The sequence below is a fragment of the Zootermopsis nevadensis genome, unplaced genomic scaffold (assembly GCF_977971745.1).
Source record: "Zootermopsis nevadensis isolate Lab colony 2312 unplaced genomic scaffold, Znev_1.0 Znev_ptg000021l, whole genome shotgun sequence".
Lineage (NCBI taxonomy): Eukaryota > Metazoa > Arthropoda > Insecta > Blattodea > Termopsidae > Zootermopsis > Zootermopsis nevadensis.
In genome coordinates, this window is record NW_028259153.1 from 21,870,949 (window position 1) to 21,884,116 (window position 13,168).

Genomic DNA, 13,168 nt, shown 5'->3' on the forward strand with positions numbered 1-13,168 from the left:
GTTACCTGTTGTGATATAAGCCTATATAATGATCGGCGCTGATTGGTTGGTGATAATTTTGTTTATCAAATTTCTATTCGCTTCCGTGAGGAAACTGTGCAGTGAAACTCATTCATTATCGCCAACTACACACGAGAACTTCTATGTAACGCAGAAAAAACAGATTTTTCACTGCATTAAATCGTGTTACAATCTTTAATTTAGTAAATTCGAGTAATGATTTAAATTGATATATGCTGCTCTGTTAGTCCGGACAGCGTCCTGTGGAGTTCTTATTAAATATGGCCGACTTCTGGGGTGTAGCGCCGTGCAGTCTGGTACCAGACCACGCGGCGCTAAAACCTAGAAGACGACCATCTTCGGACTCACCCCCGTGAGGACCTCAAACCCTACCCACATCTTATAGCTTACATTACCTGGAAACAAATCAAATTCTGTCGCATGTCGATTTATGTATTTAAACATCCCCTTCTACACTTACCTGTCCTTGACCTGGGGACGCCACACAGAGCGAGGTAGGTCCTTCTTTGTTACTCCCACAGGGGCTACCGTGGTTGTTGTTGCTTGGAGGACTGGGCCCCATGGGGGCCACAATTGGGAGGGGCTGCGGAGACAAATTGATGGGGCGAACACTGGACGGAAATCCAATGGTCCCACTTCCGGGCAGCGTGGACAGTAGTGGCGTTTGGAACAGAGCTGTAACAGGACAAGAACTTAACATCCGTCTTCCCTCCTAGCTCTCCGTTTGTATTTTTTCAATTGTAATTAGGGTTTTCGTATGAAACGTCGGGAAAAAGCTTAATACAATATTAATGAACATTACCAAAAACTCAAAGAAACATATTTTTTTAAGATGGTAAAGTTGCGTCATATTGTGATATAATAAGTATATATTAAATCTTGTCCTTCTAATCACAATAATTCTTATTAAATATTAAAATATTACAATAATTAACATTTTAACATTTAAAATATTAAATGATGTTCTTTATCGAAATATTCGATTTACATTAGACCATCATTTTTCATGTTTCAGTTCCTAAAAGTATTTTAAATATTTTAAATTTTAAATATTTTAAATGTTAAAATGTTAATTATTGTAATATTTTAATATTTAATAAGAATTATTGTGATTAGACGGACAAGATTTAATTTATACATATTTTTTTAAATTTAAATATCAAATCCGTTACAAAATATCGATTGTGGTCTTCTGGGTCGTGACGTCGAGTTGTCTTGTAGCCTGCTGTCAACATTTCGGATGAAAATACCGCTTCCATCGTCAGTGTTAACATAAAAGCTGGACCTGACAACATGCCTCATGCCTAGAGAGGCGATATTGAACGCTTTTGAATTCATTATCGTAAAGGCAAGGCGAGTTCACCCACAGCTGATGTGACGTAGGACACGATAGTCACAAATGTTGAACTTGGTCCTTGGGGGGTCTTGAAAGTTTAAAACCCCTCCTAATTTTAAGAGTCCTATCTTAAAGGAAGACGGAACTACGTATTGATCAGCTCCGAATCCATGTCACTTGCTGACCTCGTCCAACGACACAGTACCATCAGATTTTACGGCCTACGTGGTTTGAAATCACCAGAAAATAAATCCCCACTGCAAGGCCACCGTTTCGAGACACGGATGAGCTGGATTCACAGAAATTTAACTCACCAATTTCTTAAGGATAAAGTTTCTTGTACCCTTCCGGGGCGATAATAAATGTTTTTTTTTTCCATTACACCGGCAAAGTTCAACAAACTTGGCACGTCAGTTTTCTCTACATAGGACGAGTCCAGCGTGTTGACTGGACGGGTCATGATGGGGTCACGACCCACAGAATCCCTGGTATCTTAGAACAGAGATGTGGGAGCGGTGGAAAGGAGGACGAGGGTGGGGGGGGGGGGGTTGCGAGCCCGGCCACGAGTAAAAACTGGCCCCAGATCTGCTCCTGCTGCTTCGCTACCCCTTTTTTCATCATCCCCCCCTCTCCAAAAAAAAAACCTCTCTGTAGCGCAGCTTCGGGGAAGAAGGCCTTGAGAGAATGTCTTGATCCAGACTTCTCTCTCGCATGTTAATTGTCCGACCTCAAAGGATTATGAAGAAGTGAGCTGGAGGGAAGCAGAGGACAGGTTCTGGCTGCAGTTTCCTATGCGCGTTCATCGACGCAGGACACAACAGTTTTTTCATTGACGACGAAAAGGAAAAACACTCGCTTATCTTTACTAAACAGCTGAAACCTAATGTAGCGGTGGAGTTATTAGTTCAGCCCTGAAGATGGAGACACTATATCCCTGCGAAACATTCGGAAATCCAGATATGACAGAGAGCCGACATTTAACCCTTCGAAGCCCCAAGTTTATCTAAATAATATTTAAACGTCCAGTCCACGCGCAAGAACGTCACAATAAAAAACACAAATTTTATTCTGGAAAATAATCTTTGTTTTTTTTCCCATGAGAATCACGTGGAACTCATTATATACTTTGCGGGATAAATTGTAGAATTACTGATCTTTAATTCAGGTGGTACACATAATTACCACTGGTCTTTAAATGGCAAAAGTACTACAGACTTTCCTCTATCACTTGATCTAGGGCGTCGTATAACAAGACACTCACGCCACGCGTTCCCAATACGGAGATGACGAAATATCTTCGTTTGTGCCACTAAACAGTCTTCACATATTAAAGAAAGAATAAATAAGATTGGATACAAAAATATGAAGAAGATACTGAGAGAGAAATGCTTATCGTTGAAATAATTCAAAACTACGTATTTCAATTCACGTCATCAACTCTACGTAGATAATATTGGATAAAATCGATTATAAATCCGGTGACGGACCTCACAGGCAAACGTGACTACAGTCCACTCCAAAAATCAAAGCAGGTTTAAAAAAACCCTCGATCCTAACTCGCGTATTCCAGAGATAATCACAATGCTGTCCCTTAACACTGGTGTGTGATGTTCAGGCGAGATACGCCCTCGGTAACCAATAGACTTGAACATCGGCCCCGCAAAAACAGTTGAGATGCGTTTTTTTTTCTCGCAGGCCCGCGAGCTCAGCTCCATCTAGACTCGCTCCAGGGACCAATAAAACAGCTGACGTCACTCGTCTCCAAGGAGATCCTTGTTTTTGTAGAGGTTTTTAATAAACCGAAGCAGCAGCACGAGCAAAAGAAGATTAAGAAGAAGACGAAAGGAGCAGACGGGGAGGCAGGAGAAGATGTTGAAGGCAGTCAGACTGGTTTATTGCAGTCGCCTGCACCGTCGACAATTACCCCCTGATACCCGGAAACAAAGGAACGCTGATAACCTTGTTCGTAGTTGCAAAAGACACAAATATGGTTGTATTATATCATTAAATTTTATATGAATTATGCGAAATATGATTTTTTTTTTTTTACAATTATGAAACCCGTTACGTAACGCGCAGGAAGCAAACAGGTCCGGAGATCCGGTCTGGAGGCAGAGGCTGAGAGAAGAATCAATTGCGGTCGTCGGGATTCGAACCTCGATCGCGTAGTCACTACTCCGAGTACACTACATTTGATAAACTCTTATAAAGGCTACGTGTCTCGGACGACGAATTTTTTTTTTTAAAAGTTGTGACTCTTACCTAATTTTGGACAATTTCACAAAATAAAAAAAAAATCATTCCCCCCCCCCCCCTGAATTTTGAAAATTTTTAAATTCGTTTAAATTACGAGAATTTTTTGAAACGCATAAAGCCCGATAAAAAAAATAAAGGAGCATCACAGTTCGGCAGATCCGGTCTGCAAACAGAGGTTGATTGAGGAAACCAGTGTCCTGGGATAAAAACACGATGAGACTGCAAACCCAAACAGAATCCTAAGACGAAGGTCATGGGGATTCTGGAATAAAGATTTTCAGATTGGTACAGGCAAACAAGTTTCCTAATCCGTAAAGACAAGAATGGAAGATCTTCAATTTGGATGCAGTTTTGTCCACTTCATTTCAACTCTTGTTTAAGCTGAGATTAGGACACACAACCCGGGATGCTGAAAACATCGGACCCTGAAGAGACAACGTCCTCGAAGCACAGGACATTGGAAACATCGGTCTGTGGAAACTTAAAATGAGAGACGCTGGAGAACTAGACCATGGTAAAGGCTGATCCTGAATATACACGGCATTTCAAACGCCGAAACACGAAGTTCAGTTTCAGATATTTATCCAACAATAATATTTCGTTAATTAGTGCCTATAAATATCGATACATAATGTCGACCATACATAAACGTTGGGCACCATTAACCGACATGTGACGTAGGCCTGTTTTGTTTCAAAGCTACAACGCACTTACTGTCTGTCTGTCTACAGCGGTAAGTCACGAAGCAGCGAGAATCTCAACTGAACATGATGGAGTATTTCTTTTTATCATTGCTGCAGATTGTGGAAAAATTCTTGACTGTAAGACCACAGAAAAAAAAGTATGTGCATTGTCAATAGAATTTATGTCTGCTTGGATATGTGCAGAATGATGATGATTGTGCCCGTCACGGCGCCCCACCCCCCCCCAGCAACTGATGGTGAACGGTCCAGATTTCTCGTCGAGCTTCACAAAGTAACAGCACAGTGCGTGTGTGGAGGGAGGTATACATACAGACCGGACGGAGTAGTCACAATTACGGAATCCTTCCGCAAAGAAACAGGTTTTTTTTTTCCCTGTTGTTCGATTGGTTAACAGAGATACCGAGTTGTAACCTCGGCGTCTCTTGACGAAATATTTTCGTGGTTTTCTTCAGTACCTACAAGAAAATACTGGGGGCAATGCTTTGAGTTAAGCTATGACCACTTCCTTCCAAATTCCTGGCAGCAGGAGAAAACACAAAATGGCGGTTGTGATACATCGTTCTTTCTTTCCGGCAGAGAAAAAATATATATTCACAATGCTGACGTGAGTAGTGATTCCAGAGGCTCCCCTGTCCTGCTGTTGAATTGGTAATGGGGGTTTCTTTCTTCGAGTATAAAGCGGCCGGAGCTCGAATCACGCCTCTATCTAGTTATCAAAATCACAATTTTTTGAGATTTACCTCCAAGCCCCTACAAGACTTCAGGGCGTGGTGTTTCGGCTCAAGAATTAAGTTTATGATTTCAGTATCGCCAACCCTTCTGGAACAAATTTAAGTCAGAGGGGGTTGATGCTGACTTACCGGGGTTGCTCACCCACTCCTGCAAAGCCTTCTGCAGGCGACGTACGTGGAGTGGCTTGGAAGCCATCCCGACCAGCGCCATGATCTCCAGGAATTCTTCCTCGCCCGCGTCACATAGCTGCTGAACATCGTCACCACCTGCGAAGGAAAACTTTCTTAACTTGTTTAAACCGACATCACAAATTCACCCTTTAAAGCGCAGTGCGATCTGTTGCCATCTAGTGAGAAGATCTCCATACGTTCTCATAACGAATATCGAAAAACCATTTGTTACGACCATCGGCTCATAAAGAAAGAGCATATTTGAGGTTTCCATTGCAACGAAGATAGAAATGGTGATCTTTGGTTTGATACGTCACGTAATCTTCTGGCTATGTACATCCGATGCATCGTCCCTGTTTATATAAGATCTTAATAAATTAATAAAAGATGACCTGCAATTTTCAAGGTCATTCGCATTACGACAATTTAATTTGTTTCATTTTACATTTCCAAAGCGCCCGGTTAGAACCTAAACTTTTCCCGATACATCTGCGTGCGTCTGTCTGTCTGTCTATGATTTGCCTCAATGTTCCTTGTCGAAAACGATATGAACACACGCTTCCAAATCCTTAACTAATCAGTGTCTACGTTTATGTAATTATCCCTTATGAACGGAAAGGCGTCGTTAAATATCATTACAGCCAACTTCAATGGGAAACACGACACAGAACAACAAGTCAGTTATCGGCGGGATACGAACTCTGTCCCTTATGGTTACATTAATGGTCATGCCATCTACGTGCAGCCAACAGACTGCGACATTTTATATAAAAAGAGCGGGTAATTGTATCAAAACAATCGAGACATATTACATAAAGTCTGTGCCCAGACTTCGATAGTAGAGATTCAGTCTTTAAATAAAGCACAAGAAGTTTGCTACTGCGCTGTACGAGCCACTGAAGAAGCAGTGGCGTATCTTTATTGCTTAAGTCCGATTCACACAGTAGAAATGTTACATTAATCATTTGTTCCAATTACCGAAAATATGGCTTCTAAGGTGGGTCTGCAGGTACACAGAGGTAAAGTCCTCCCTGATGCTTAACTAAGCACCACGTCACAGAGGTATTTTTTTGGAGGGTGGGTGGTGAATGTATATCTCCATGGATTCTTAACCTCGTTATGCTTCAAGCCCAGGTCGTATTATCTCCAAGGAAATCACCCTCATACCCAGATACGATCTGGATGCAGACGCTGGAAGAAACATTCTTTGCCCCTGCCGGAGGTCAAACCCTTGTCGTCCAGTCCGTAGCATACTCAGTATTCCGACGGAACTACCCAGGCTCAAACTTTTATCTAGGCGTAATTAATTTGTCTTACTCAGTCACTACAGACAAACGCATGGAAAGAAACTTGAAATTGGCTACAAAAATTTAATATTCGCCTTTTCAGTTTCATCTAAAATAATAATTGGCTCGTACATTATTTCTTGGCGTATTTAACGACGGTCTCAAAAATTCAAAAGACTCTGTTGAAGTACGGAGGTGTCATTTGCATATAAGGATTACGAAGAAAACCTCACGAAGACAGCCAAATACAGTATTAAAACCCAATAAGTTTGACATACACTCATTAGAGTCCACATTTTAACGCCCTAACTTGCTACCTATGTTCAAAAGGGTCCACAGCTCGTGTCCCGCCACTGTTGGGACCATAACCCTGTCGAGACGAGGCTGCAACTAACATAAATTCTGCCCGCAATGTAGGTCACAGCCGATGGTGGAGATTCAGGGCAGAAACGGCTTCAACCCAACGCTCATGCCCCATCGACTCTCGTAATTTCCCGTTCCACATTTAAAGATAACTAACTAACTAACTAACTAGATGGCTTACCGAACCCGAAGGTTCATCACCGAATTAACCAAAGCCCTCCACCGGACCCTGTCCTGGGCCAACAAAATCCAGTCTCCTTCAACTCCTATCTCCCATAGATCCCGCCTGAGATTATCCTCCCATCTACGTCTAGGTCTCCCCAGCGGTCTCTTCCCTTCAGGTTTCCCAACCAGCACCCGGTGCACACCTCTTGTCCCATCCATGCGCGCTACATGTCCCGCCCATCTCACTCTTCTCGACTTAATCACCCTCACGATACTGGGGGAGCAGTACGGATTTTTAAGCTCGTCATTGTGCAGTTTTCTCCACGCCCCATCGTCTTCCCTCTTAGGCCCAAATATCCTCCTCAACACCCGATTCTCAAACACCTGCAATCTGTGTTCCTCCCTCTGAGTGAGAGACCATGTTTCACACCCATACAAAACAACAGGCAAGATTATTGTTATTTAAAGATAGTCTAAAAAAATAATATTCTGTAACAAGAAGTTAGTTCACTATCTTCAAGATACAAGATACGTCTATCAAAAAATTTAAGTTAAATTTATTACGCATAAAAAACGTATCATACATAATTCGTAGGTATGATCATTACTGAAGATTTCTCACTGTCGTATCATTTACCAGGCGATTAGATTCAGGGTTCTCTACGTGGTACTTAAATTTCAGTCCGCGAACTTCGGTTTTCCCCTGGTAATCATTCTACCAACGCTACATTTCCATCTAACAAGGGACACGCGTGGTAACAGCAAACTCACAACACTCAAAAGTAAATTATACAAACATAACAATACAAGAAAGCCCTAGATGGCGAGACAGTGTCTCTGTGGACCCTTTGTCCATCCCCCATCAACAATGAAGTGATATTGACAACGAAAAACTAATGAATTTTGATATACATTTCGCAAATTTAACTTTCGTAAGTGATGAATTTAAAAATAAGGTTTTCGAAAATGTTTCTTGTAACCAGTTTCATAGACGTTATTTCAAACGCCCAATTTCTATTATAATTTTACAGATAAATAAAATGAGTGGATGGGAGATTAATATGGTAGGAAAAAGGAAAGGGTACAGAGGTTGTAATGAGATAAGGGATAAGAAATATGACACGAAAAAAAAATCCCCGTTGAATTTCAACGGACGTTCCCGACTAATTCAAGTATCATCCAGTTTCGACACATTTTAATATTATGAAGGAGATATTAGCTCTAAATATGGTCTTCCTTTCTTGCCTGACAATATCCATCTTTTGATACTTTAAACTTTACGTCTTCAACTTCCTACAAACCTGAATATAAGTCACCATATCTAAGACCATAAGGCCGACTAACCCATCTCAAGCAGAGTATCGTAGTAGGCCAGCAGACTGGCGCGCTGCATCACGCGGTACAGCTGCAGCTCGGCTTCGTTCCCCGGCGCCGAAGTCACCACCACTGCAACAGAAAGAGAACACCCGGTATAAAGCCGTTTTCCGGAGTATCACACTTTTAAATCTAAAACTTCTTGACGATGGTGAAGAGTCAATTAAATAAAAATTTCCTTGGATATTATCCATCGTCTAGTAAAATATAAAACGTAAAACGACGTTTCGGAGATGGGACTCTAGAGCTAATCCCTATCCTGAGATAGGGATTAGCTCTATCTAATGGGCCCAACTGAGGAGGAACCTGAAGACGGAGATAGAGTCCCATCTCCGAAACGTCGTTTTACGTTTTATATTTAATAGACGATGGATAATATCCAAAAATTTTATTCAGTATCATACTTGTTTGTGGTCCAAAATACGATAATCAGATTTAAAATTATTCATTGTCACGACTTTTTTTCCATAGTCCGTTCTTTAAAACCACGACGTTTCGGAGGCTGATTCTGTCTCCCTCACCTGAAGACGGATACAGAACCAGCCTCCGAAACGTCGTGGTTTTAAAGAACGGACGATTGAAAAAAGTCCTGACAATGAATAACTTTAAGTATAAACTACCGTTGTCAAAACCTTTTAGAATTTAATTACATAATGAGATGTTTTACAGCAGGCGAGCAATGCCGTGTCGTATTCTGAAACTGAAAAGTGTTTTCAAGAAAACAACATGACCGGAAGGGTGTACTCTATGGAGTACACTGGCATTCCAACGGTGTTCTTAAAGCCACGTCCCGTAGGTCGTTGTTGCTCTAATGCGATTCGATATAATTGTTGCGCCTTAAATCATTCTTGTACTACTCTCATCCCAGGTCTTTGTTGCGTAACAATGTGTTCCAACAATGAGTTGTGAAAAATTCCACATGTTCACACAGACATGAACAAGCCTATGAATTGTTCTACGCTGACGTAAGAACACGAAGAAAACCTAAAAATCCCGAATGGGAATAGGCGTGGGGGAACTATCTGGGGTGTCCCCATGCGGGGATTGTTGAGTATTTCCCACCTGTTTCAACAATCAATAAATTTTTGTTTTGTATTCATCCGTTTCGTATGATTCTCGGTTTAAATTGCAATCATTTCCTTAAACAGCGTTAACCAGTTGATCCTTGTAATGGTGAAGAGTGGTGTTTTCTTTGCGGTACGGACTAGACTCGTAAACAACGATTATTTCCTTAAACAGCGTTAACCAGTTGATCTTTGTAATGGTGAAGAGTGGTGTTTTCTTTGCGGTACGGACTAGACTCGTAAACAACGATTATTTCCTTAAACAGCGTTAACCAGTTGATCTTTGTAATGGTGAAGAGTGGTGTTTTCTTTGCGGTACGGACTAGACTCGTAAACAACGATTATTTCCTTAACAGCGTTAACCAGTTGATCCTTGTAATGGTGAAGAGTGGTGTTTTCTTTGCGGTACGGACTAGACTCGTAAACAACGATTATTTCCTTAAACAGCGTTAACCAGTTGATCTTTGTAATGGTGAAGAGTGGTGTTTTCTTTGCGGTACGGACTAGACTCGTAAACAACGATTATTTCCTTAAACAGCGTTAACCAGTTGATCTTTGTAATGGTGAAGAGTGGTGTTTTCTTTGCGGTACGGACTAGACTCGTAAACAACGATTATTTCCTTAAACAGCGTTAACCAGTTGATCCTTGTAATGGTGAAGAGTGGTGTTTTCTTTGCGGTACGGACTAGACTCGTAAACAACGATTATTTCCTTAAACAGCGTTAACCAGTTGATCCTTGTAATGGTGAAGAGTGGTGTTTTCTTTGCGGTACGGACTAGACTCGTAAACAACGATTATTTCCTTAAACAGCGTTAACCAGTTGATCTTTGTAATGGTGAAGAGTGGTGTTTTCTTTGCGGTACGGACTAGACTCGTAAACAACGATTATTTCCTTAAACAGCGTTAACCAGTTGATCCTTGTAATGGTGAAGAGTTGTGCTTTCTTTGCGGTACGGACTGAATTCTTTAATATTATTTAGACGAGTTTCGGGAATCAAAGAGTTAATTATCCTCAGAATCTATTAGCTTGTTACCAGCGGAACGTAAGATGACCCCCGACGCGACCGATAATTTCAGATGCTGAGATACCAGTTGAATCAGAGAACGTTCAAAATCCCTCGCTTCAGAGCCTGGAAGATAAAAGGCTAATTAAACTTCATTGGAGCTTGAAATGAAGCGTGGACGGCTATGTTGGCCCGTGAATCACACTTGCTTATGACTTGGCTTTAAGCACAAAAGTTAGCCGCTTTTTTTTTTTATCGAATTTAGGTTTACCGCAAATTGAGTTAGAACACGAAACAGACACCTGCAATACCGACACTATTATTTATAACACAAAAAGAAAAGGTGATTGAGTGGCTTTCATGAGTAAGAAGGGAAAAAAAAGCCGCAAGTCGACCGATAATTTCTCACGAATGTTTTGTCTTCATTTCAAACCGATATATAAGTGTTCCACATGTCCAGCTTTTTGAGACTGGCGTCAGATGTTTCGTCAAGGGAATAAAATTAGTAATGACTCGACTCACTATTTCGTTAAATGTACAGAATGCCCAGGAAATGAGACAGAATTCCGTATCTGTACCAGGTTGTAGTGCATGCTTATATTTCGGATATGTAGAGGTACAATAACTTTGATAACCTCCCAGTCACACATCGCTGATATAAATTCAGGAACAACCCGTACAACTGTTGATATTTGTTTCGAAGAATTAACTGTGGTTTCAACACGTTCCTAGGTGAACTGCCCCAACACGTGACACCTTGCCATGAACAACGTCTCTCCTTCTAGTCGAGTGTCGCGGGTAAGAAAACGAAGATAAAGTTCCAACTAAACCCAAAATTTATTTTTCCTCCACAAATGTAAATGCAGCTTAACCTAAACCCCCCCCCCCCCCCCACATCAGGCAAAAATTGTTCTTAAAACAAGAACCTTCTCTTGCTAATGCTTTCATTAACAAACAAAATAACGCTTGGAAAATAACATGCACTAATTAATAGCGAAATGTCATTAAACACTGCAACTGATATGTTTATGGAAAGTTAAAATACAGTCGTGATATGGTTATCGGAATACCACAAAGCAGACACGCAGAGTCACGTGATATAACTGGAAAGGCACTTCGCCATAGTCGAGTGTCTGCCCCGTATTGATTAGCCGTTCGTTTCAATTCTCATTTTGCTATCCGTGGGTCAATGGCGACCATTTAATACGAAATATAGTACTTGGAGGTAAAGTAGGACATTTATCCGGCCAATAACTTGGTTCGTGCACAGACATAAGTAATGGCTGGGTACAAACGTACGCAGTGTAAACATCGAACCGGCTATACCAGTCCGTCGTGTCAGTGGATTTAATGTTGCTCTCCTCTGTAAGTGGTTAACTCTTTCCAAGAAAGTTCTTGCTTAAAGAAAACTTTTGTTACTAACTTATATTTCCACGATAACCTATAACCTAATTTCTAAAATCCAAAAAAAAAATTGTTAGTTTTAACTAACGAAAAATCATGTCTCTACCACCAATTTCTCTCAAACATCGAATAAATACAGTAATAACCATTCTTCTAAGCAAGATACGAGGTGCGATCGGAAGGTTTCAAGACTGCGCGTATAAAAACCCGTACACTTATCTCAGGTATTAAATTCATCCATCACCCTCGAAGTAGTTCCCCTGGGAGTGAACACAACGATCCCAGCGCCGCTGCCAAGCCTGGAAGCATCCTTGGAAATCTTTCTTTGTCAGCCTGTCAAGCACCATCTGCGATTCTGCCTGAATCTCTTGCCAAAGACTCGCCAAAACGGCTACGGAAACCTATGAAATGCTAAAGCAAGCATTTGGGGAGTCCGCAAACTTTTGTGTGGCATTCACGTTTTAAAAATGGCCGAACCTCTGTCGATGATGACGAGCGTTCTGGACGACCATCTTCGAGCACAACGCCCGAAAATGTTACGAAGATTCGGCAGGCCATTCACGAAGATCGACGTCGTACCATCAACGACTTGTGCGACCTTGTTGGGATAGGCTATGGGACCTGTCAGCTGATTCTAAAGGAAGAACTCCACATGCGACGCATCCTGTCTGAGGACCAGAAGCAGAATCGACTTCTCGTTTGTCAGGAGCTCAAAGATCTTGCAAGAACCGACCCCAACTTCCTTTCCAAGCTCCGTGTGACTTCTTCCTCGTCCCAAAGATGAAAATTCAGCTAAAGGGAAGGAGATTTGAGACGATAGAAGAGATTCAGGCAGAATCGCAGATGGTGCTTGACAGGCTGACAAAGAAAGATTTCCAGGGATGCTTCCAGGCTTGGCAGCGGCGCTGAGATCGTTGTGTTCACTCCCAGGGGAACTACTTCGAGGGTGATGGATGAATTTAATACCTGAGATAAGTGTACGGGTTTTTTTTTTTTATACGCGCAGTCTGGAAACTTTCCGATCGCACCTCGTATTTCCTTAGTACCTTACAGAGGGTTAAAGAAAATGGGCAATTTTGTTCATATACAACTTTGACAACCAATCAAAGAGATTCAGAGACAGCAATGAAACAAATTTTGCTTCATTACAAAAATGTGTTAGCAAGTGTTCACACTGTAATGCTTATTTCAGTTAAACGACGTTTCGAAAGTTTGTTACACTACCCGTTTCCAGGTGATTAGCGTATCATGAAACCGACACATTTCTTGAGACGAAATCTGAAGTTCT

General features: G+C 41.4%; 1 protein-coding gene across 10 annotated transcripts in view; it reads right to left on the reverse strand.

Moving 5' to 3' along the window:
- Positions 1–13,168, reverse strand: part of nab (NGFI-A-binding protein homolog) — a 55,684-nt gene that overhangs the window by 21,817 nt on the left and 20,699 nt on the right. For all 10 annotated transcript variants that reach the window (XR_015536093.1, XR_015536092.1, XR_002543186.2 and 7 more), the window contains exons 2-4: positions 8,378–8,479; positions 5,178–5,315; positions 482–696 (exon numbers count right to left, since the gene is read on the reverse strand). Coding sequence is in view for 6 of the 10 variants with exons in the window: in XM_022064680.2 (XP_021920372.2) it covers positions 482–696; positions 5,178–5,315; positions 8,378–8,479 (455 nt within the window). In the remaining 4 variants the exon portion in view is untranslated. The remainder of the gene's footprint in view (positions 1–481; positions 697–5,177; positions 5,316–8,377; positions 8,480–13,168) is intronic.